Genomic DNA, 23,634 nt, shown 5'->3' with positions numbered 1-23,634 from the left:
CAGGACAGCGGCCCGGTGGCCATTGCTGGTTGAGGTGTGCGGCCAGTCCGGTGCGCGCCTCCGTGAAGGAGTCCGGGCGGCTTCCTCAGGCCGAGGGCAGGCCTCTTGGGAAGCTCAGCTGTGATGAGACCTGTTGGATGTGTTCATTTTGTGATGTCTGGACCAGCATGTAAGATTTCTTTTCTCTTTCCCACTTTTCTTCTACATTCTGTTCATTGAGGCTTCCGACTGAATATGAGAGGAACGGGAGATATGAGGGCTCAAGGTGAGGGAAACGCTTCTTTCTTAAAATCTTTCCTAGATGTTTAGTTCATTTCTGTGGCCACAGCAATGCTGAGGTCTGTCCTGTGCTTGCTGCGTGTGCCGCGTCTGCCGTCCATCCCCTGGTGGCCACCGGAGGGCGCCTGCGAGCCGCCAGCACATTCCCGAGTCCCTAGTCACCGACCTCCCCTTGTCAGCGCTTCCTGCCTGCAGCTTTCATGTTTTAAACCCAAGTCTGAAGCTCTTGACTTGTTAGTGACTCCCTTATTGCTTCTTTCTCAAGGAATAAAAGCAAAATGTTTAGCCAAATTTTCATACTTCATGCTGGGTATATGTATTTTAAGTACATATTTTCATTGGAAAGTCAGATTTACAGAGAGAAGCAGAGACAGACAGAAAGATCTTCCATCTGCTGGTTCACGCCCCATGTGGCCGCCACAGCCGGAGCTGAGCCAATCCAAAGCCAGGAGCTTCATTCTGTGCAGGTGCAGGGTCCCAAGGCTTTGGGCCGTCCTCGACTTCCTTCCCAGGCCACAAGCAGGGAGCTGGATGGGAAGTGGAGCTGCCAGGATACAAACCCGTGCCCATGTGGCATCCTGGCACATGCAAGAATGTCAACTAATAGGCTATCACACTGGGCCCAAGTTAGGTATATTTTAAGAGTGTTGATTAGGTAACCAAATGGTTTGCTGATTTTGTATGGCTGCTTTATGGATGTGAGCTAGGCTGCACCTGCCCCTTTCTGAGCCATCCGTCTCATCATTGTACATTTCTGAATTCAGACTTGCAGGGCCCCCCACTGCCAGAACACCCACGACCTTGCAAGGCTGTGCGTAGAGTGGTGTGGCCCCCTCAGCAGCCCTGGCTAGACCCCCTCAGCAGTCAGGGCTAGACCCGCTCGAGGCAGCCTGTGCCCCATGGCAGCCGGGCTGGTGACGGGACTCGTTTTGGTGTCAGGTGAATTAAGTGCTGCCCCCTGCTGCCCCTCTGCCTGTCGGTGAGGACTCGGAATCCACTAGGTGTCCAGACAAGTCACTTGGAGCTTCTGCTACATACAGGCTGCAACATTGCATTTCCCATCTTTTATAGTGAAACTATCGCAGATTGTTTTGAACTATAAAATTGTAAGTGTAACAAAATAGAAGGAAAAGTGGGGGCTGGGAAGTGACTGAGGGGAGGGCCTGCAGCTCCCAGGAGCGCACCCCCCTGGTCCCGCGGAGCCGAGCGCCAGAGCCGGGCCCGCTGCGCCCTCCTGGAGTCATTTCCAAGTTGCTTTCTGAGTTTCACTAAGGACGGGCGGGTGAGGGTCTCCCAGCTCGGTAGATTTGTGCATGTGGGCTCATGAGTTTGGAAGGGAAGGTGGGACCACTTCTCAGTGCAGACCAGGTTGCAGGTGTGGGTCTGCAGGGCCGGAGTGGCGCTGGCGAGCTTGGCCTTGCTGGGCAGCTAACAAGCCCGTGTGCATTTCAGTCGCAATGTCTCGGCCGAGCCAAGGGACGAGCACAAGGAGGCCAAGCCCCGCTCCCTGCGCTTCACGTGGAGCATGAAGACCACGAGCTCCATGGAGCCCGGCGACATGATGCGGGAGATCCGCAAAGTGCTGGACGCCAACAGCTGCGACTACGAGCAGAGGGAGCGCTTCCTGCTGCTGTGTGTGCACGGCGACGGGCACGCCGAGGGCCTCGTGCAGTGGGAGATGGAGGTGTGCAAGCTGCCAAGACTGTCACTCAACGGGGTCCGCTTCAAGCGGATATCTGGGACCTCCATCGCTTTCAAAAACATTGCTTCCAAAATTGCCAACGAGCTAAAGCTGTAACCCAGTAACTATGGTGTAAATTACATAGCAGTTAAGTGTTTCCTGAACCTGGATGGGAATGTATAGACTAATATTTAGGCAGTGACGCCTGCATCTTCTGAATCATGGTATTAAAATCTGAGGACGAGTGCACGCCGGGGAACGGAAGCTGGCCTTTTTTCTACAAATGCACTACATTAGAGATGTGTGACCCGTGCGCCCTCTTATTCCCCTGGCCCTGGAGGTCAGCGTGGGGCACCATCTCCACGGCCTCCTGTGTGTGGGGAGGGGCTGCAGAAGCGGCTCCTGAGCCCGGCAGCCAGCGTCGGGCCGAGTGCCTCCCAGGAGCTCGTTTGGTGCTAAAACATTACAGTTGCCAAGGAGAATACGGACTCACTGCTGAAGACTAACCCCGAGGCTGGCGGACGGTTAACGCACGTCCACAGCCAGGCTGTGCTTTTGTGTTTGTTGTTTGTGTTTTTTTAGTGAAAAAGGTTTAAATTTATAGTTGTGAACTTTGCTTGTGTGTTTTTCTAAGTAGATTCACAAGATAATTAAAAATTCACTTTTTCTCAGTAAAAGCTCTCCTTGTCTCCTGCTGCGTTCACGACAGGCTGAGGCAGCCGCCGGGGTCACACCCCGCATCCAGGGACAAGGGGCAAAGCGCCGCGTGCATAGAGCGGCCCCCGCTGCACCCCGAGCTCACCACAGCCCAGCAAATGCCCGGTGACAGGTGCAGGGCCTGTCCCTCGGGTGGCTCTCCGTGCAGTACCTTTTCCTCTGTGGTTGACATTCAGCCCCAGACCTGCAGCCCCCTCAAGGTTCTGAGGGGCAGTGACCTCACTGGGAAGTTAGCATGGTGACTGGGGTGCTGTTTTCAATTCTGGGCTTGCACAATCAGACACAAACTTGCTGTCCACCACGAAAGAAGGCACTGTGTCAGGGGCCCACACTAAAGGGGCGCTGGAGGCGGTGCGAGGAGAGTGTGCTGACTGACGGTGTGGAAAGGACGGCCTTCCCACGAGGCTGCTAGGAGTGCCACAGAGTGCCGGCACCTCGTGGCCGGGGACAGCCCGGCCGCTGCCCTGCGCAGTGATGGCTGTCGTGGGTGGATGAGTAGGGGCTCTTGAGCTAAGGACAACTAGATTCTGTGAACACTGCTGTGGAGCCAGAGACGTTTAAGGTGGGAAGGTGGCCAGGGCAAGGCTGGGCAGCATGTGAGTGGGTGCTTGGCAGGCAGGTTGGGCAGCGCTGCGCTGGAGGGCCAGGACAGCGAGCAGCTCGCTCAGGACCAGGCAGTCTGCAGCGCCGTGGCCAGCCCCAGACCGTGAAAAACGCATCCCCCACCTTCCCATCTCCTCCACAGAGCCAAGCCAAGGTTAGAGAGGTGGGGTGCTGTCGGAGGACGGCCAGGTGCCCCGAGGCGGCTCTGCCAGGGGCTCTGCCATTATACAAGTTCTGCATGACTGCTTGAGGTCGCTGCCCCAGAAGCTCGCTCGCCACAGCCTACCAGCTGCTCGGTAGTGCCCTGCAGAAGCCAAGCCCAGCAGCTGGCCTGTCCATGCCGGCCCTGGGCCATGGCTCTCTGTGTATTGACACAAGGCAACTGAAGGGACGGCCACTTGGCTGTCAGAGACATCACTGACACGGTGGGAAAGGCCTGTGTCAGAGCAGAGGCCACAGGTGGAAGTCGCGCTGCCCGTGCTTAGGGTCTGCTGACTGCTGATTCGGTTTGTCTGTCTGCTTTTATCATCTTCATATAGTTGATTAGGGCACAAAGAGGCAAGTGGGCAGGACCATTGTGACCACATTTCTCTTTTTTTTCCTGCATCTGGGGTAAGAGGGGCAGGGGAGTGGTGGAGATAAAGGGAGAAGACCCAGCTAGCCTCCCACCCCTCCCAGGGTCCAAGAGTGTGCTCCAAGGGCACGAGGGCACGAGGGCATGGCTCAGGTGGTTTTGATAGTTCAACAGTTCTGAATTGCTGATTGGGTCTTGGTGGCCGTGAGGATCGTGGTCTCGGGGCTCACACGTGGAACCTCACAGCACAGTGTTTTGTTTGGAATATTCTTAGACAATTGAAAATCATTTGAAAGGCAAAGACAATGCTTCCCCTCGCCCTCCCTTTTTTTCCCTTAACTCCTGGAACTTCTCCAGGTAAGGTGATAACCAGGCAGGGCTGGGCACTGCTTGGGCTTGCCCTGCCCTGAAAGAAAGCAGACCCCAGGGGGTGCCAGAGGAGGTGTTCCATGCGGGAAGACCCAGATGCACGGCTGTCGTCACACCAGCTGCGCTTGCTCCGTGCCACTGCAATGGACGCAAGCTGCCAATTGTGCCTCTGCCCTTCCTGGTGCGTGCTGCCAGGGTGACCTGCCCAGGAGGAAGTGGGGCTACAAAGACGTGATAGTTCTAATAGCAGTTTCCTCTGGTCCATCTGCAAGATGGGTATCCACACCAAGGGAAGGCTTGAGCTGGGTGCACAAATGTTCCTCTGATGTTACAGTTTGTGAGGTGCTTGTGTGTGTGCGCGTGCTGACTTGTGGAATCCTTTGTACAGCTCTAGGCGCCCCTTTTAAGTAGGAGAGAAATTGTTCTCCAAGGTAACACAGCTTTGGAAGACCAGAAGCCAGCAAGCTGGCCCAGTCTCCGCCTTCTCACAAGGGCCGTGCGGCTCCTGCCCCTTCTCCGTGCTCACTTGGTACCCCAAGGGCCCCTGCCCAGCATCCAGCCTTACCCATGCCGGGATGAAGTCCAGAGCTTCCTGCCCCAGGAGTCAGGCTCGCAGGCTGGAGGACAACGCCGCATTCCTCCTCAGGGCCACCCCACCCCATTCCAGTGTGGCCAAGTACGACCCGGTGGTGTCCTTGTGGTTGGCCTGCGCATCTGCAGGGGCACTGAGAAGGGGAGCTGCCTTGGAGACACGAAATTACAAGAAGGGTGTGTTGTGGAGTCCATCGGCCAGCTAGGATGAGAACCAGCTGGGCGCTGTTGCATGTACGAGTCCCAGACTGCTCCCCCTGACTGTGGGCCTGAGGAGGGCCCTGTCCTGTCCACAGGCCAGCAGTGTCCATCACGGACCTCGGTGATGACTCTCCGGGCCCCAGGACAGACTTGGGCAGCTGCCAGATCCCCACACTCCCGGTGGTAGCCGGCGGCCAGGTGCCAGGACCCAGACAGTGGCCTGGCGTGTGGCCTGTGCTCACGGAGACAAGGTGTGCAGACTTGCCTCCTTGGCCGCCTCTCTAGGGAGTGGTCGCTGCACACAGGGTGGGGCACCAGCATCCTCAAAGCTGGGTTTTAGGTGGAAGTCAGCTGGGAGCTCGCAAGTGCAGCCATGCTCATTAATGTGGCACCAGCCGTCTGTCCTTGGGCACTGGGGGATCCCCGGAGAACCGGTTATTTCCAGCAGCCGACGCCACCCCTTCCCGCCCTGCGTGCACACTCTAGGCCTCTGGGACCCTGCTCCAGGCTGGCTTCCACCTCTCTGCCCCTGCCCCTGTGGTCATAGCGCCTGGCATGTCTGGGTTCTCGCTGCTCATTCTGTGGGCTCTGCAGGGGAGGTGATCTTCTCCAGTTCAGCTGTCTGTCAGGGCCAGTGGGGCCCTCCTGTCATCCATGAAGGTGGTGCTGTGTCCTTCCCTTGGCACCGACTCAGGGTTGAGTTTCATGGTGGTGTGACAGCTTGCCAGGGAGGAGGAGGAAGAGGCGCGAGGCCAGACCTGAGCCTCAGCCTCCGCGGCAGTGTCTGACCCTGGCAGCTGGCCGCGTCCACAGGGCAGGGTGTGGACGAGTCCACGCCATCTCTGTCACCTCACCATGCAGCGCGCCTGAAGTACTGTGCTGTGTTGGGCACCTAATGGGCCAATCGTAAGGACAGCCTTCAGGTTTGGGGTCTTGGGGGTGTGTGTTGAGAGCCCTGTCCCAGGTCGCTCACGTAGATCCTGGTGGCGGGGACACGTCAGCAGGGAGCTCGGGTGAGGACCTGGGCCAAGAGTTGAGGCCAGGCTCTCCCATGTTGGATGCGAGCGTCCTACTGAGCCCCTGACCATCTCACCTCAGGGTTAACAGGTCTGGGCATTGTGGGAGTCACATGTTTTGGGATTAACTTTGGCATGTTCTTGACACAGGACCCATTCCAACAGCGAAGGAGTGCATCTGGGAGGGGAGGGAGCGTCAGCCTTTTACTGGGCAGGCCTACCAGAGATGAAGTGAGAACAGGTGTGAGGTGAGCCGGCCCCGTGCTGCAGTGCGGTTGCCCCGTGCTGCAGTGCGGTTGCCCCGTGCTGCAGTGCGGTTGTGTTGGCAGGAGCCCTGCCCCACCCAGCAGCACACAGGATGGGCTTTCCCCTGTCTTGGGAGTGTCCTCTTGCAGGTGGACAGATGGCCGGATCACACAGCGGGCCACATGGCTTTAGCGGAGCAGCCACCAGGACACAGTGTTGCAGCCACAGGCCCAGAGATGCCTGTCGATGGTGGTTGTGTCTGATTACCAGGTTTTGAAATATCCCTGAGCCCCGGAAGGGCTCTGGGAAGGCAGGAAAGCCTCTTCCCACCTTACTGTCTTGTGCAAAGCAGAGGCAGTTAGGTCCAGAGCTGGGCCTGAGGCGGCAGGAGGCCAGAGTCCTGGCCCCTAGGCCGGGCCCTCTCTCTGCCCCAAGCAGCGCCATAAAGGCCCAGCTAGCCCACGCCTGCAGCCGTGTCTGCATCTACCAGTCCAAAGGTTGTGCCTGTTAGCTTTGGAAAAAGGTACCAAGCTCCCATCTGCAGAGGCCAGCTTTGCACGCAGCCCCGAGGAACAGGAGGCAGGGGCACTGCGGCTTTTAAGGGCTCCCCGCCTCCCTGGCAGAGTGCCCTGGCCCTGGAAGGTGAGAGGGGCCCAGAGCTACCCCCTGGGTCCTGGGCCAGGCCTTCATCCCCGCAGCACCAGGGCCACAGAGCTGGCCGTCTGGGCACCAGAGCCTTGCCTTTTTTTTTTTTTTTAAAGCACTTAAACTTTTTTGTTGTTGTTCTGGCTTATGTAATACATGCTCACAGAAAAATCTGGAAAATGAAGTGTGAGAATGATGAGCCATTGCCCCTGCACCCACAGCTGACTGCCGTGCTTTCTGGGCTCCCAGGCGCAGGCTGTCCTAACAGCTCCTACCCCAGCATGCCACCCATCACTGCCTGCGTGGGACCGCACTGGAGGGTGGCTCCTGATCAGTCCTCATGGGCTCTGTCACAGGCAGTGCTCCTGTGCAGTGCCAGGCCTGGGGAGTGCACGTGCCACGGCACATGGCCGTAGCAGCACCTGATACTGGGCTGTGCCTGGCACGCCCGCCCGCGGGCACCTCCACCCCTCATCTGTACCTGCCTGGCCCTCGGACCACACCTGGTTCTTGGGCTTCCTGTGTTCACGCCTCTGGTCTCTGGCATCCAGAGAACAGAGTGTCCTGGGCTGTGGGGCCCAGGCAGACCCCTCCTCCCTCACCCAGGGGTCTGTCCTGTCCAGGCTTGTCCCAAAAGGAAGGGACCAAGTTTACAAGAGAACATGTGCTGGCGTGAAAGAAAATGAGGGAGGAGGCTGGCAAAGCAGGTGGAGAGGCCAGTGGCCCGGCCAGGGCAGGCAGGGAACCAGCCGTGCCAAGGAGTGGGCCTAGCCCAGGCGTGGCTCAGGGTTGCAGGCCAGTACGCATGTGTTACAGGGCCAGTGAGCCCAAGGTCTTGGCCTTCCCTGCTGTACCGCCTCACAAAGAAGAAATTGTCCAGTGCTGGGCCCTGCACCCTCTGGCCTTCTGGAAGTCACCTGAGGCTCAAGGACATTGGGTCACGGGTGGGGCTGGGACCTAGCCCCTGCCCAGCAGTGGCTGATTGGCAAGCAGGGCCCCTCCCCTCTGCCTGCACTCCCTGAGTCACTGCCCATCTCCCACCAGGACACCCAGAGCCTGAGAAAAGGGGAGCTGTTTGCAGGCTGGCTCCAGGCAGGACGGGCTCAAGCCTCGGGGAGAAAACCCCAGTAGCTGCCCTGCACCACTCACCTGCTGACCTGGACACGCCTCTCTGGGGACAAGGCTGTGATGGCCAGTCTTTGCTGGTCCCAGCCAACAGGTGGCAGCACAGGCTCCTTCAAGCTGAGGAAATGGAGGCCCTGGGAGCCGCGCTCCCACTGACCCCCACCCTCCACTCGCCAGTCTCCTGCCCAAGCCCCTCAGGGCACCCCTACCCCTGGGCAGTACTGCAGCAGCTGGAGCTAGGGTTGGGGCTCCTGGGGGTGGGGCGGGAATGGAGGGGATGAGGGCTGGTCTGGGGCTTGGTGTAGAGGCTGGTGTGGGATGAAGTTACTAGAGGGACTAGAGGGACAGCAGATGCTGGATTGGGGGCCAGGCCGGGGCTCAGCCCTGGGGCTCCTCCCTGCGCTGCCCTGTCCCACCGAGGGGTCAGCTCACGGCGAGTGCTTCACCTTAGGAAAGCCACGCCGGTGTTATGGAATTTCCAGGGCCACCGCCATCACCCATGGGTGCCACTCCCCTTCCAACCCAGTTCCTTGCTAATGTACCAGGTAACAGCCCCAGTGCCTTGTCCCTCCAGTCACAGGGCCAGCGCTGGCTGTTGTCATTTAAGGAGTGACAGTGGATGGAAAATGTTTGCCTTTCAGATAAATAAGTCTTTCAGTGGAGGAAGGTGAAGCCCCAGTCCTTGGGATCTGTGTGGCAAGGAGAGGCACAGCTCAGAGACACGGCACAGGCCAAAATCCTGGTTTATTTCAGCATCAGCAACATCTCAGCCATCAAAAAAATAAACTCTACCAAGGGCGACGCAAGATGTCTACAGCGAGGCTAAGGGCTCAGCCGCTGAGCAGTGAACACGGCGGGTGCATGGTGGATGCTGCCCAGGCAATAAGTTAGGAAGCGGCAGGGCTGGTGGCAGGCAGGGGGCCAGCCTCACTTCTGGGCGGGCATGAGGTCGTCGATGGCCTGGCCCTGCTCCAGCCGCTGCTCCATCTCGATGAGCAGCTTCACCCCGTCCACCACCATCTGCACCAGCTCCACCTCCGAGAAGCCCAGGCGGTCCGCGTTGGAGACATCGAAGACCCCGCCCACGGCGGCCGTGTCCACGCCCCCTGCGGGAGAGCCAGGTCAGCAGGGGCGCAGGAGGGGCAGGGCTGTGGGCAGCGCCGCCCCCACCCTCACCTGTGCCTCGCTTCTGGAGCCTGAGCCGCTTGAGCGCCTCGGGGAACTTGTCGTGCTTGCCCAGATGAGGCAGCTTGATGTGCACTCCTGCCCGCAGCCCTGTGCCCAGGTTGGACGGGCAGGTGAGGATGTAGCCCAGGTGAGGGTTCCACATGAACTCGTAGTTCTTCGACTTGAAGAGGGTTTCGATCTGGAGGCGCAGCAAAGGAGGAGGGCTGAGACGCGCAGGGAGGAGGGGGGGTGCAACACCCTCCCCTGCACCCCCTCACTCAGCTGACCTGGGTGAGGCCGTTGCAGAAGCGGGTGAACACCTCCTTCATGTTGCCCCCTTTCTGCATGGAGATGACCCTGAGGTGGTCCTCCTCGTTGATCCACACCAGGAAGGTCTTCTTGTCATTGTGCCTGGAAACGGCGGGGGGAGGGGGGGTCCACTAGTCCCAGGCTCCTGAGGGGCTGGTTCCCACTCACCCAGGGCACCTCCTACGGAGCAGAGCTGTACCCCCACTTGCCACTCAAGTTGGAGTGCAGGGATGGCCCCAGGGCAGCCCCAGCCCCGAGGCCATGAGCGCACTGAGCCCCAAGGGCCCTGCCCTAACCTGGCAAGAAGCTTGTGCGTCACCCAGCACCTGCCTGGATCCCCGAGGGGACAAGGAACCAGGGGAGGGAAGGAGGGCAAACAGACGCCTGAGGCATCTGGGGCCTCAGTCCCCAGGCACACGCAAGGTGACCCAGGAGGAAGGACTGGGCAGTACCAACCCCCACCGCGCCAGGCCCCGCCCCTTCGCCTCCGCAGGCTCTCCGCGCCCCATTCCCGAGTGGGGGATAGTCACGCACCAGATGCCACGGGCGTCTGGCCAGTCGCGGGCCATGCCCGAGGCCAGCAGCAGTGGGGACACGGGTTTATCAAAGAGGAAGTGGTCGTCTATCAGCTGCTGCTGCTCGGCCTCCGTCATGCTCTTGAGCGCATAGTATCTGCCGGACAGGTCGCCGTCCAGGCTCGACAGCGCTGCGGACACAGATGGCAGCGCCCTCCTGAGCCCGGGCGTCCCTCGGGGCCCCGGCCGCCCGGCCCCTCCGGGAAACTGGACCCGGGCAAGCGCAGATAAGGGTGCGGCAGTGGCTCGGGTGACTGGTAAACACGCAGGGCGGAGCCGGGGACTAGGGACCCGGCGTGCGCGCGCGCGCCGCAGCAGCGGGGTGCGGTCGCCGGCCGCCGACCCCGGTCCTGGGCACCTACCTTCCACCGCCAGCTTCTCAATGGCGCGGCGCTCACCGCGGCTGCAGTGCGGGGGCAGGCAGAAGCCACGGATGCTGCGGCCCGTGCGCACCCGCGAGCTTAGCACGTAGTTGGGGTCCAGGTCGTCGCCGCCCTGGAGGTGGGGAGCGAGGGGCAGGGAGTGAGCGCCGTCGGGAGTCCTCCCCTCCCGCCTTCCCCCAGCCGCAGCGCACCTGCAGGTTGTCAGGGTTGAGGTCGGTCTTGTGCTCGTCGCTGGGCTTGTAGCCGCCATGCCGGTCCTCGATGATGGGGTCGAAGAGCTCCTTGAACACCTCGTAGGACTCCTCGTCGCCCGCCACGCAGCCCACAGTCATGATGTACGGGTGGCCTGCGGAGGGAACAGGAGGGCAGCGACATCACCGCCGAGCCCCGAGCACGTCCCCGCCGCCACGGGAGACCCCGGCCCCGGGACGCACGTACCGGGGTTGTCCACGCCGGTCTGGATGACGTCGTCAAGCGTGAAGCCGCTGGGCGTGCTCTTGGCGCGCAGCTCGGCGTACAGCTCGGGGGTCAACACTTTGGCCATGTGGTTGTTGTGAGCGCTCAAGTCGGGGAACTCGTCCTCGGCCGGGAAGCGCAGCTTCAGCGCATTGTGGCTGTTGGAGAAGGGCATCGCGGCGGCGGTGGCGGGCTGCGGGGAGAAGCGGGTCAGCCAGCACCGAGCGCCCCCGCCGTCGGGCCTTGCAAACTGCTCCCGGCGCCGCGGGCACGGGTCCCCGGCGTCCACCCCCACCCCTGGGACGCGGCCAAGGTCAGTGGGACCGCAGCGCGCCGAAAGATTCTGGTCCTTGCGGACCCCCAACCCCCAACACCACCGCGCGCGATCTCCTGGTGGCGCGCCTCGAACCGGGCCGCGACGCTGCGGCTCCCAGGGCCACTCCGTGCAGGCCGCCCCCGACCAAACCAAGCCGTCCCTCGGGCCCCTCACCGTGCAAGCGAGCGGGCGGGGGCCTCGGCGTCTCTGCAGCTCCGGGCGCGGCGCAGGCGAACGGCGGAGGATCCGCGCTCCCGATGCTCTTAAGGGGCGCGTTGCGGGCCGCCCATTGGCCGCTATTTATAACCCATTCATTCCATTGGCCTGAGCAGCGGGGAGGTGCCGCGGCTTTGTCCGCCGCCTGCAGCCCCCCTCTCCCCAGCCCCGACAGCCCCCTTCGGCTCTCACCTCGCTGAGACCCTGAGCTGTCCGGGCGCCCGTCCGGGAGTGGGGAGCGGAAGTGTAGGTCCTAGGCCCCCCGGGACCTCTCCGTATCTCACGTTCACTGCCTTGGGCCAGGGAAACTGAGGCCCTAGGGCTACTGGGCGCTGGCAGCAGTGACCTTCCTCAAGGTGCTGCGGGCATCTCCAGGCCCAGCCCCAAGGCGCCCTGGGGCTTGACCTTGGGTGAATCTAGGACTCCTAGGAGTCCCAGAGGAACCCCCTTAATCACGGACTCAATGCCACCTGGTGAGGGGGCACAGTGGCCTGGAAAAGTCCTCCCCCCCCTCCGCCAGGCGATGCAACCCTCAAGGGCGGGGGGGGGGGAGGAGAGGGCCCTTCCTGCTGCCAGCACCCCACCCCAGAGGCAGTGCCCAGAGGCGCGTCTTGGAAGATGGGAGGAGACCCGGGAAGAGTCTGAGGCTAGCAGTCAGAATCCTGGAAACACAAGCACCCCACCCAGGCCCCACACCCTGCAGGACACCCACGGGGGGGGGGGGGAGCCCAGCTTTTCACTTGGTCCAAAAAGGAAAGTGCTTTGGCAGTGCCTACAAACAGAACCTGTTTGTACCACACTGCAATCCAGCATTCCCACTTTCAGGAACGGAGCCATCAGTCATCCTTGTTCCCTCTGCTAACAGAAGCCAAGGAAGGCCAGACAGGATGGAACCCGCTGACCTGCAGGGCTGGCCAGGCTCAGAGCCCTGTGGCTGCGGGGAGCCGGGGCTGGGTGAGCAGCAAGGGTGGAGGGTATCCAGGAAGCCCAGGCTGGAGGAGCACTGAAGAGGGGCCTCAGGGGCAGCACGGGGCAAAGAGCAGAGCAGGGCCTCCACTTGGGCAAGCACCAGAGGGCGTGGCAAGCCCGGCCCAGGTCCCAGGATTCCTGCCCCTCCCTAACCTTGGCACGACTCAGTCGGTTCCAAGTCACCTGTAAGAACAATGCAAAAGGGCAAAAGGCCCATTCCTGGCTGGCTTGACAGCAGGTGTCCTTAAGCCTGAAATCCCACTTTCCTTGCCTTGAGAAGGGTCTGCAGCTGCTCCCCTTACGCCCCCACCAGCAGGCCTGCAAGCTCCATTGTCTGTGGCTATCCCACTCACTGTCTTCCAGACCCTGGGGGCGGTAGGAGAAGACACTGGGGCTCCTCTGGGTCCACAGCTCCTAAGCTGGCCCCAGCCCCCCTCCCTGACCTGCACCCAAGGAGGCGCCCGTCTCCCAAGGAGGCACCCGTCTCCCAAGGAGGCACCCGTCTCCCAAGGAGGCACCCGTCTGGGGCTGCCACAGCCACCACAGGCGCGCTTGCTCTGCAGATCGGCAGCAAATTGCAAGCTGAGCAGCCAGAGTGCTTGGTCAGAGGTCCAGTGAGCTCCTCCCCCTGTCCTCATGACAAACTTAGAAGATGTGGTGTGAGGGGGCAGCAGCAGGTGGTCTTCAGACCCAAATGGGGGGGGGTGCAGCCCCCACCAGGCAGGGGCGGCTGGGAGGGAGCCTGCAGCCAATCCCCTGTCTGCACTCTGCCTGCGGTCCCGGGGAGGGGGCCAAGGAGCCAGTTTGGCGGGTCAGGGCAGGAGACTGGGGGATATCACTTTGGCTAATGTATAGTTCTGTTTCCTTCCAAATGTTACACATTAACCACTGGCCTGGAGGGCCCCCCAGGAGTCCCAGGCCTTTTATCCAGAGAATAGACAGGGTGACTGACATGGGTGGGGGAACAGAGGCCGTCCTGGTGGGCTGGGGCCCCAGTGCCAGTGCAGTGCGGCGGGCGGGTGGGGTAGCGCTCCCAGGGGGGTGCCTGTCTCCTTCCCCAGCCCCTCCCTCGAGGACGCCACACTTAGCTGGTGTCCCAGGGCACAAGCCCACTCTGGGAAAGGGGCCAGGGGGCCCCGGAGGCAGCCAGACAGGGATGTGAGTGGGAAGTGGGAAAACCGCAGCTGAGTCAGGAGCCCTAATTCAGGCTGCCAGCAGGCGCCGTCCTGGCCACACATCCGCGGAGAGGCTGGCCAGCAAGGGTGCCCGCCCTCCGGGGAAAGTTCACAACCTTAGGGCAGCAGCCCACCTGGCCCAGGGGCTTGAAGCCTTCAGCAGACACAGGGCGGGGGGCTGTGGGTTGGGCAGGGCGATGGGCACAGCTGTGCCACCCCCACGGAGGGCGCCCCGAAGGCCGCATAGCCCCAAGTGCAGGGGCCTGGCTCCCAGGGCGGGTGGGGGCGCTGGCCCTGTCCAAGCCATGACCCTGGTCCGCCCAGGCCCCCCGCGCAGTGTGCGGGGACCAAGCCGGGCAGCGGGCTGTGAGGGGCGCTGGCGGGCCCGGCGCCGCCCCCGCGGGCTCCACGCGTCCTCTGGCAGGACGCGAAGGGCAGCCCGGCCGCTCCCAGGAGCCCGCGCGCGAGGGGCGGGCCCTCGGACGTCATCGGCGCGCGTCCAGGGGCCGGAAGCGCTGTCGCCGAGCCGCGTGGGGCAGGCGCTGGACCCCGGTGTCCGTGCACGCCGGTGGCCGTGTACCCCGAGCGCCCTTCCTGGGGACCCTTGGGCCGCGTGCGCACGGCTCCCTGCGTCCTGCATCCCTCACGGAGCTCAGCCCCGCTTGGGGTAGCTTACAGGCCCTTGACTGCCCCGGCTAAGAACCTCTTCTTGGAGAAGGCTGAGGTGGGCACTGCCTTTGTGGGGATTCTTGGGCCCGCCACGCACGGGGTCTGGGGCTCACCCAAGCCCACACCCCGCCTTTCTGCCTCCCCAGGTCCCACCATGAGCTTCGTGTCCTACGAGGAACTCATCAAGGAGGGTGACACGGCCATCCTGTCGCTGGGCCACGGTGCGATGGTGGCGGTGCGCGTCCAGCGAGGGGCGCAGACGCAGACCCGGCACGGCGTCCTGCGGCACTCGGTGGACCTCATCGGCCGCCCCTTCGGCTCCAAGGTGACGTGCGGCCGCGGGGGCTGGGTGTACGTGCTGCACCCCACGCCCGAGCTGTGGACGCTGAACCTGCCGCACCGCACGCAGATTCTCTACTCCACCGACATCGCCCTGCTGACCATGATGCTGGAGCTGCGGCCTGGCTCTGTGGTCTGCGAGTCCGGTGAGTGGGCCCGGCCGGAGGCCACTGGTTAGGGCAGACCCCGGGAGATACCCTGGGCTCTGGCGGCTGCCCGGGCTGTGGACGCTGCCCAAGGTGCTGAGCTCAGGTTGTGGTTCTGAAGCTGTGGACCATCTCCTGTTGGGTAGGAATGGCTGGAGGTGCCTGGAAGCCAGCATCTACCCCCATAGCACGCATACATGCCACCTGCGGGACCACCAGAGCCAAGTGCCGCTAGCCTTAGGGTCAGGGACAGCTGCGACTTCCAGGGGTCCCTCCAGGCAGCAGGAGAGCTGGGAGGCGGGGAGACATTTGAAGTGAAACTGCTGGGGAAGTGCACCCTTGTTCGCTGTCCTGACTGGATGCTTGGAGCCATAGTAATATGTGGACTACCCACTGACAGCTTATTAACAGCATCAGACTTTTTTTTTTTAAGATTTATTTATATTTATTGAAAAGTCAGATATACAGAGAAGGAAAGACAGGAAGATCCTCCGCCTGATGATTCACTCCCCAAGCGGCCACGAAGGCCGGAGCTGAGCTGATCCAAAGCCAGGAGTCAGCAGCCTCTTCCAGGTCTCCCACGTGGGTGCGGGGTCCCAAGGCTTTGGGCCGTCCTCGACTGCTTTCCCAGGCTACAGGCAGGGCGCTGGATGGGAAGTGGAGCTGCTGGGATTAGAACCAGTGCCCATATGGGATCCTGATGCGTTCAGGGCGAGGACTTTAGGCCACCTTGCTGGTCCCACAGCGTGACTTTTTTAAAGCCTGCTGGTGACCTAGGCACAGGGGGAGGTTGCTAGTCTCCTTGCCTTGGTCTGCCGGTTCCCATTGCCTTGCCTGGGGAGGAATCCCGGCTCTTTGTTTTATGTATACGATCAATTGTTCTCGTTCAAATGATGTCCTGTTAATTGTTGTCCTACAAACCCTAAGAGCTTGGGGAGCCCTCACACAGGAGGAGACCTAGCAGTGACCCTGGGCTGCACCCCGGCTGTGGCTGCAGGACCAAGCAGGCAGCCAGCTGCCCCGGGAGCAGGGTGCACAGGGCAGGTATAGAGCGGGCTCAGGATGGTATGCTGCCTGTGAGGTTTTGTTTATGTTTTAAAGATGTGTTTTTCTAAAAGACGAAGTTCCAGAGAAAAAGGGACAGCCAGGACCTTCATGTAGGCCTCTGCTGTGGGTGCACAGCCCAAGTGCCTGAGCCATCCACTGCCTTCCCAGGGAGATGGACTACGAGTGAAGCAGCTGGGCTCATGGCTACCAGCGTTACCCAGCATGGGCCCGGACCAGTGGCTGTGTCCAGACAGATTTGAACGCAACCTTTGTGGAGAGCCAAGAGGGAAATGGGGCAGGGAAGGGGTTGGCACCTTGCAAAGTGTGCCAGGAAGTGTGAAGTTTTGGTGACCTGTACATGGGTGGGCAGAAGGGAGTGCAGGACTCCTTGGTGTCTGGCCTGGGCAGCCTTAGGCAGCGTGGTGGGGCCGGATCTGGCCCAGCTGTGTCCTCAGCAGTGTGGACAGGAGGGACTCGGGGCGCCGTTTCTGGCAGAGGGACAGACACCAGGCTGTGGAGGGTAGGTGACTAAGGTGAAGTTGGCAGATGGGCTGCGTTGTAGCACCACGTGCCTGCAGGTGGGCATAGCTGTGCCCTGCGGGGCTGCGGATGGGGGGAGCTGGGGCAAGGGGCTGAGGGATGAGACAGTCCAGCGCCCCCAGTCTGGCTCCAGCCCCACCACACCCAGATGCACGGTGGGGCCTGCCTGGCCTGTCTCCCCCATACCAGCTGCTGGTCTGGCCGCAGGTGTCGGAGTGAGCCTGGGTGGTGGTGCCCAATGCTTGTCCTCTCCTGTCCCGTCCCGCCAGGCACTGGCAGCGGTTCTGTGTCCCACGCCATCATCCGCACAGTAGCGCCCACTGGCCACCTGCACACAGTAGAGTTCCACCAGCAGCGGGCAGAGAAGGCCCGCCAGGAGTTCCAGGAGCACCGTGTGGGCCGCTGGGTAACCGTGCACACACAAGATGTGTGCCGCAGTGGCTTCGGCGTGAGCCACGTGGCCGACGCCGTCTTCCTGGACATCCCGTCGCCCTGGGAGGCCGTGGGCCACGCCTGGGACGCCCTCAAGGTCGAAGGTGTGTCAGGCAGTGGGGCTGAGCTCCTGGGCCAGGGCCTGGGGGACCAGAGGCGGGAGGGGTCATGCCGGCTGGAGGTCCGGAAGGGTAACCCCTGTTGGACTCCCCCTTGGCACTGCCCACCGTGTGGGCCTCTGCTCCCCTCCCCGGCGCCACATCGCCAGGCCAGCCGTCCCTTTTAGGGAAGGTGCTGTGGTGAAGGCGGAGCAGCCTGCAGAAGGTCGGCTCCAAGCCAGGGAGGCAGGAGGCGGCCGAGAGGACTCTGGGTTTTTCCCTTTTCTGGAGAAGGCAGCAGCCAGGGCCCTCCCCTCCCCCGACCTGGCTGAGCTGCCTGCGGGAGGCCCGAGCAGGGCCAGTGGAGAGGAGCCCGCAACCCATCCCAGATGGCGAGGTGGGGGCTTCTGCTCTGCCGGGCCCCGCCCCTTCCCTGTCGCTGAAGGGGCCTGGGGCCAGGGGGAGGAGAGCTGTTACTGCACCCCACTTCCTCGGGGTGGCGGCAAGCGGCCTACACCTGCTGCTGTTTATTTCTGTGCCCTGCAAGTACCCTCCCCTAGGCTTCTTTCCTGGACTTGGTGTTCAGGGTCCCGAGGCCCCCAGCTCGTTCTTGATCAGCCGTTTGGGGGCAGCTCACGTGTCAGCCCAGCCGTGTCCTGTGCCAGGTCCCTGGTGCTGAGCTGCAGGAGCCACCTCCAACCCAGGTCAAGCTTGTGCCCACCAGGGCTGGACGCTTCGCCTGCCACAGGCCCGGCCGAGTGAAGCCTGTGGCTTCCACAGTGGGAGGAGCAGGGAGGGGCTGTCAGGCTGTTCTTGGAGCAGGCACCTCTTGTTCCCAGGAGCAAACGACAGCCTCTAATTTCCTGTGACAGCAGCAGCCCCCACATCCCCACTCTGCTGGAGCTGTGGGATGGCTGTGCCTCCCAAAGCCTGAGTGGCACAGGGCAGCTGGGCCTGCTGATGTCAGGCTGAAATGTGACCCCGGGGCCCCAGAGCCATCAGCCGGGGTGGGCTAACAGCTGGCTGGGCCCAGGGTGAGCTCTGGGGTTCTGCAGCCTGCTGCCCTCTGACCTGGTCTCCTCCTCACAGGTGGGCGCTTCTGCTCCTTCTCGCCGTGCATAGAGCAGGTGCAGCGCACATGCCAGGCCCTGGCAGCCCGCGGCTTCACGGAGCTCAGCACCCTGGAGGTGCTGCCACAGCTGTACAATGTGCGTACAGTCAGCCTGCCCCTGCCGGACCTGGGGGCCGGCAATGGGCCCCCCGCTGGCTCCGAGGCCAGCCCCTTCCGCAGCGGCACACCCATGAAGGAAGCCGTGGGCCACACCGGCTACCTAACCTTCGCCACCAAGAGCCCCGGCTAGTGGTCTGCAGATGAGCCCGGATGCTGAGAGAACCACTGGGCCTACAGGAGGCCGAGGCTGCCTTGTATGGTAGCGGACATCTGTCTGGCCTGTTTTGGGAACAGCCGGTGGGGTGGGGCTTGTGGCCTCCTGGGTGACTAAAGAGGGGGGCGGAGGGGGAGGGAGGCTTCCAACCACACCCCATTCCCGTCAGGCCCCGTGATTGCTACTGCGTTGCCAAATGAAGTCTCTGCTTGTCTCCTTCCTGATCTTGAAGCCAGGGGTTCCATGTGGAGGGGTCTGACTCCCTGTGCACTTGGGGACCCCAGCAGCAAGCAGGCAGAGGAGGACCCTGCCCAGGCCCAAGGTTGGCACTGCCCACCAAGGTCTTTGCAGAGCTCCCCCTGTTCCCTGCACAGCTCTGCCTGCTGCTGTCCCTGATGGAGCCCTAGACTCGTGGCCCAGCTCCTCTGCCCTCCCCATGCCAAGGGGGACCTCCAGCAGAAGGCAGGGGCAGAGCTACCTGCTGCCCTGGCCTGCCGGAGCTCCCAGCTGGAGAGCTGTGCTCTGAGTGGCCTGGGGGTTCTGTTATAGCCAGGGCTTATAATCCCAGGCCTTGAGCACCCTGGCAGTCCTGGAGGAGGCCCCGGCGACAGCAGTGTACAGCGGGGCAGGGCTGTCTCCTGGGGGCCCAGTCCCTGCAGCTAGAGCTGGCACCTGAAGGGTCAGGGACCAGCCTTTGTCTCCTCAGTATCAGTATGGGATCCTAGGGCCACCCTGGTCCCCGAAAGGGAAGTGGACATGCACCTGCCACACTCCTGGCTCCTGCATGTCCTTTCTATCCCAACGTGCACTCCAGGACAGTGGACCAGGGGTGCACAGGTTTCCACCCCGTCCTCCTGCAGAGAAGGTGCTTGTCCTGGGCCTTGGCCTGCCACTGTCTGTGCCATTCGGCTCTGTTTGCAGGCTCCAGGGTTGTCCTGCACTGGTCCCTGCCCCCGCAGAGGGGTAGAGGTCACACGGTGCCTCGTTCTGCAGAGGGGAGCAGACAGCTCGCCAGTGAGGCAGCAGTCAGCAGCTGCCGGCGGTCACCTCTGATTCAGCAGCACAGGGTTCCTCACAAGGCAGGGATGCATCTGGCAGCCAGCCAACAGCCTGCCTGAGGTCCGGCTGCCTTGTGGGCAGTAGTGTGGGCCTGGGCCTCGGGCAGCTCACCTGCCTTCAGCCATCGCTGCCTTGCAGCAGATCCCCAGGTGCTTGGGCTTGTCTGGGCTTTGCAGGGGCAGGCCGGGTCTGCCCAGGGGTGAATCGGGCAAGGGACACGGGTCCAGAGGCATGACTCCCGGCCAGCAGGACAGCACAGTGCGCTGGGCTGCCCCACCCCGTGCGTGTCCTTTGGGTGCAGTGCCCTCTCGGCCTTTAGTCCGCATGCTGGGCCAAATCACAGGCATTTGTGGTGGGAGAAGGTGGCAGGACAGTGAGGGATGACCCCAGCCGCAGTGGCCACTGACCGCCAGGCTGTGTAGCGCCCTTCTTTCCACAAGGCCAGGCAGGGGTTCGCCCCAAGCCTTGGTGCCTGGTGGGTCAAGGACAGCTGGATGGTTTTTCAGGATTATGGGAGAAATTTTCCTGGCAAACTTGGGTCACTGTTGGTCTGCACAGCCTGCCTTGCAAGGTGAGCATGCTGGCTGGCAGTCACCAACCCTGCAGGCCTCACGCAGCAGCTGGTTTCACTTGGTGGCTGTGGTGTGGCTGCCATTGTCCAGAGCGCCGGAGCGCCAGGCTGATGACATTGGGCCATGGCACTCCCTGGTCAAGGTGTGTCACATTCCTGACCTCTGGCCCAGAGCCATGGCTTCATTAGGGAGATGCTGATGCCCAGGCAGGGGCTGTGTGCTGGGCAGGTGAGGGAGCTGGCTCCAACAGCAGCCGTGAGCTCCTTGAGCCCAGGCCTGTGTGGTGCCAGGGACCCCCGCATGGCCCAGGCAGGATGAGGGCGTTTCAAAGTCAGGCTGCCTCAGAGGCAGTAGCGTCGGCAGAGGGAATAGTGCGGCTCCCACCAGGCTGAGAATAGCTCCGAATTGGGTCACGCTCACCCGGCGCTCCGGTCACAGCCTCCAGCCTTCGACAGTAATCAGCTTTCTCGACATCTGTGCCTTCAAAGAGGGCAGGTGGTGTGGGCACGTTTGTAGGGACAATAGGATGGAGGGCAAAGTTGGGGGGGAGTCTGTTCTTAGAGGAGAGGCCACTAGCATGTCCTGCTGGCCCCTGCAGCGGTGGGTCAGGTGGTGGGTGCCCTGGCAGGTGTGGGCCCTAGGCTAGGGAAGCTGGACCCTGCCGCCCCCCTCTTACAGGCCTCTGCCTTGGAACTGGGAGAGGAACCAACCTATTCAAAGGTTGCTGGGAGCCCTGTTTCTGCAGCTCTCTGGCCCCTCAGTCCCCATGCTGGCTGTGCCCTCCAGTGCCCCTGGGGCAGGTGGTAGCTGGAAGGAGGCTTAGGCAGGACCTGCTGTGTGCTATTGCATTTCTGTAGCATTTTCTACAATAAAAATTTTTTTTTGTAAGGCAAAATGTTGGCTCTGGGTTCTTCCTGTTGCTTTTAGAAGTGTACTTCCTGTTTTGCTGTCTACAGGAAAAGGGGGAGGAAGGCATTTGGCAAGCAGTTAAGACACCTCTGAGCCATGCTGGCATGCCTGACCTTGAATGCCAGCTCTGCTTCTAATTCAGGCTTCCTGCTGGGGTGTTCCTGGCGTTCCAGGTACCTGGCGTCAGCCTGGCCCAGCCCTGCGGGAGGTGATGGAAGTCTCACCTGAAGGGGAGATGGCCCGGACTGCGTGGGCCTCCTCTGGCCCGATGTAGGAAAGCCATCTGTGCCCTCGCCAGGGTTGCCAGCGGGGGCAGGTGATTCCCAGTCCTGCCCCTTCCCTCCTGGCCAGCACTTCTCCCCAGTGCGTCCTCATAGCCTCCTGCTGCTTCCTGCACATCCACTCCTTGTTCCCAGAGGAGAGAAATGTAGTGTGGCAACGTTTTTCAACAGACTGTGACTTCAGCAGGCACTGCCTGTCACCCAGGGCTCAGGTCAGGCTGTACTGGGCACACATGCAGAGGGCAGCGTCTTGGCCACCCCAGAAGCCCAGGGCCTCTAGCAGTGCAGCCTGTCCAGGAGGGCTGGCGGTCGCTGGGGAGACGGTGGCAGCCACAGAGACTTGTCGCTAAGCTCCAGGCAGCAGTCCAGGACCTATTTCTCAGGGAGCCCGTGACCCCTGCTCTGGGGGGTGCCTGCCCCTGCAAGGCTGAGCCCACTGGCTGCCCTCCTGGAGCTGTGGCACCTTTCTAGGTTCCCAGAGCAATGGCGGCCTGCTGGCCTGGTCTTGGAGTCCTGGGTGAACCTACCCACCTCCCGGCCCCTGCTAAACCCCACCGGGCTGTGTTCTCTGAGAAGAGCAGGCTTGCTTTGGTCCCTCTGGCTCCACTTCCTCTTTCTGTGGGCATGGGCAGCTGCACAGGGTCTGTGGCCATGTGGCTTCCCCCACCCTGAGGCGCGGTGGCTGAAGCCCTAGGTGACCCCAGGCCTTGAGTCCTCCAGTGCCCATGGCCACACTGTGCACACTTCAAGGGCACCACGGCCCTGCAAGGCACAGTGTTGGACTCACAAAGCGGCTGGCTGCTGTGCGTCCCCTGTGTGCCAGGTGGCAGGCACCCTGTGGGCGCACAGCACAGCCCTGTCCCCACCTAAGGTAGCCAGTGATGACCAGGAGGGGCCCCTTTCTGCACCCACTGAGAGTGGGAAAGCAGGAGCACAGATGGACACAGAACAGGCCAGCAGGGTGTCTGGGCGGGGTCTGCCCCCAAAGGGAGCAGGCCCTGCTCGAGGCCAGCCTGGGCCTCTGGGGTCTCTCCCAGGCTGTGAGCAGGAGACAAAGAGGCCGTTGCAGGGTGGGGGCGCGGCCTCTGCGTGACCTCACCGCCTGCCAGAGAAGGGTCCTTTCTTTCCGAGGGCAGCCACTGGGGATCTGTCTGGGGAGCAGCCCGCGGCTGTGCTCCTATGGCATAAATTAGGGGGGGCAGTGGGGGAGGGGAAAGTGGCTGCACCAAGTGTGTGAGGGGGGCTGCCCACTCCAAGCCCCCTTCATTCATTCACCCTGATTCTTCCTTCATTCCACAGATGGTTGCTAGGTTGCTAGGCACTGGCCCAGGGCCTTGTCTGGTGGTGGCAGGCCGGGGCTCCTGGACTGGAGGGGGACTTGGGACGGACGGGTCATGGTCACGAGGCATCGCATTGCCAGGAAGGTTCAGGAACGCACTTGGTTCTGTGAGTGCTGTCCACTGACACAGGAGTGACCAGCAGTTTCCTGTCCCCAGCTGTGCTCCACAAAGTGTCCTCACAGCCTTGCTGGCCTGTAGCCGTGTCCTGCAGCCTGGGCAGGGCAGCAGGGGTGGGGACCCCCTAGGGGGTCATCCAGAATACCTTGGGCTGGAATAGAGGGCTCAGAGTGCAGGACAAGGGCCACTGGCCTGGCTCCAGGGCCAGCCTCCTTAGTCCTGCCCCGCCCTCCAGCAGTGGACGCTTGTCCGGGCCCTACAGCTCTGAGCTCACCAGGGCCAGCCCGGGCAGGCTTCCTGCGGAGACAGCAGCCCTCACACTGGGCCAGGCCCACTGCCAGGACGCCGGCCCTAACCACATCCTGGCCATGCCAAGGTCAGAGACCCACCTGGTATTCAATGCGTGGAGGGCCATCCCTGGAGGGGCGTTGGGGGGCTGACCTCTAGCCTTTGTCCCCCTGGGGACACTGAGGTCCCTGGAGCTGGGAAACCAGCTCACTTTGCAACCCACTGGTTCTCAGCCCCTGGGGCAGGGACACTCCACCCCCAGCACCCCCATCATGGGTGGCAAAGTGCAGCCCACTGGCCAGGTTAGGCTGCCAGGACTCTGGCCTCCTGAGGCCGGGGCGCGCGGCCCCCCCGAGAGTGCGGGAGGCCCCTCGTCCCTCCCTGGAGCCGTGGCAGCAGCGCGGGCGGGGGCGGGGTAGAAGTAGGCCAGGCTTTGTGCCGCGTTGCCATGGCGCCGTTGCAGCCTGCGCAGGCAGGCAGGCTTCCTTTGGGCCGGTTCCCAGGACACGGCGAGCCAGCCCCTTCCTCTGCCCAGGCCCAGGCCCCACAGGGGCGCTCCTTCTCTGTCCTGACCCCTGCCCCGGGGCTTCGGGGGAGGCAGTGTGCCACGACAGCACGTACCTGGACCCAGTGCACATGCATGCTCACAGCCACACACACACACACACCCCTGTGCCTGTGTACCCAATGCACGCTCACGTGCACACACAGGGGCTGGGGAACCCCTGGTCCCCACGGACTTTGTTCTTGAGGCACTGGCAGCACCTCAGGACGTGCTGAGAAGCAGCTCATGGCTCAG

At 62.4% G+C, this 23,634-nt stretch overlaps 3 protein-coding genes across 9 annotated transcripts in view; 2 read left to right on the top strand and 1 right to left on the bottom strand.

Moving 5' to 3' along the window:
- MARK3 (microtubule affinity regulating kinase 3) overlaps window positions 1-2,637 on the top strand; it is a 60,044-nt gene extending 57,407 nt beyond the window's left edge. For 2 of the 3 annotated variants that reach the window (XM_040975022.1, XM_040975021.1), the window contains 2 exons: window positions 221-265; window positions 1,732-2,637. In XM_040975022.1, coding sequence (XP_040830956.1) covers window positions 221-265; window positions 1,732-2,077 — 391 coding nt within the window. In that variant the 3' untranslated portion in view covers window positions 2,078-2,637. The remainder of the gene's footprint in view (window positions 1-220; window positions 266-1,731) is intronic. The other variant, XM_040975024.1, reaches the window with a different exon arrangement.
- A 6,136-nt stretch (window positions 2,638-8,773) lies between these two features.
- Window positions 8,774-11,201, bottom strand: CKB (creatine kinase B). The gene is made up of 7 exons (XM_040975015.1): window positions 10,920-11,201; window positions 10,673-10,827; window positions 10,461-10,593; window positions 10,058-10,229; window positions 9,502-9,625; window positions 9,224-9,413; window positions 8,774-9,153 (listed from the first exon to the last, which is right to left on the bottom strand). Exons 1-7 carry the CDS (start codon window positions 11,110-11,112, stop codon window positions 8,975-8,977), a joined length of 1,146 nt encoding a protein of 381 aa, XP_040830949.1. The 5' UTR covers window positions 11,113-11,201; the 3' UTR covers window positions 8,774-8,974.
- On the top strand, window positions 10,223-18,483 carry TRMT61A (tRNA methyltransferase 61A). Of its 5 annotated transcripts, none has more exons than XM_040975019.1 (4): window positions 10,223-10,331; window positions 14,429-14,767; window positions 16,624-16,890; window positions 17,974-18,483. In XM_040975019.1, exons 2-4 carry the CDS (start codon window positions 14,437-14,439, stop codon window positions 18,243-18,245), a joined length of 870 nt encoding a protein of 289 aa, XP_040830953.1. In that variant the 5' UTR covers window positions 10,223-10,331; window positions 14,429-14,436; the 3' UTR covers window positions 18,246-18,483. The 5 variants fall into 5 exon arrangements, with proteins under 5 accessions (XP_040830953.1, XP_040830954.1, XP_040830952.1 ...); XM_040975020.1 differs by lacking the exon at window positions 10,223-10,331 and adding an exon at window positions 11,046-11,250; XM_040975018.1 differs by lacking the exon at window positions 10,223-10,331 and adding an exon at window positions 13,791-14,280.
- Window positions 18,484-23,634: the final 5,151 nt, after the last annotated feature.

This window comes from Ochotona curzoniae, unplaced genomic scaffold (assembly GCF_017591425.1).
Source record: "Ochotona curzoniae isolate NIBS_2020 unplaced genomic scaffold, NIBS_Ocur_1.0 contig_2688, whole genome shotgun sequence".
Taxonomy (NCBI): Eukaryota; Metazoa; Chordata; class Mammalia; order Lagomorpha; family Ochotonidae; genus Ochotona; species Ochotona curzoniae.
Note: the sequence above shows the minus strand (reverse complement) of the source record. Positions and strands in the feature narration are given on the sequence as shown.

What these genes read in the sequence shown, in the direction of transcription:
- CKB (XM_040975015.1), bottom strand. Translation starts at nt 11,112, where the DNA reads ATGCCCTTCTCCAACAGCCACAATGCGCTGAAGCTGCGCTTCCCGGCC. An exon ending in TCTGCAACGGCCTCACCCAG is followed by an intron (nt 9,414 to 9,501) that starts GTCAGCTGAGTG and finishes CTGCGCCTCCAG; the next exon opens with ATCGAAACCCTCTTCAAGTC. An exon ending in GCTCCAGAAGCGAGGCACAG is followed by an intron (nt 9,154 to 9,223) that starts GTGAGGGTGGGG and finishes GCTCTCCCGCAG; the next exon opens with GGGGCGTGGACACGGCCGCC.
- TRMT61A (XM_040975019.1), top strand. Translation starts at nt 14,437, where the DNA reads ATGAGCTTCGTGTCCTACGAGGAACTCATCAAGGAGGGTGACACGGCC. An exon ending in CTCTGTGGTCTGCGAGTCCG is followed by an intron (nt 14,768 to 16,623) that starts GTGAGTGGGCCC and finishes CCGTCCCGCCAG; the next exon opens with GCACTGGCAGCGGTTCTGTG. An exon ending in GGACGCCCTCAAGGTCGAAG is followed by an intron (nt 16,891 to 17,973) that starts GTGTGTCAGGCA and finishes TCCTCCTCACAG; the next exon opens with GTGGGCGCTTCTGCTCCTTC.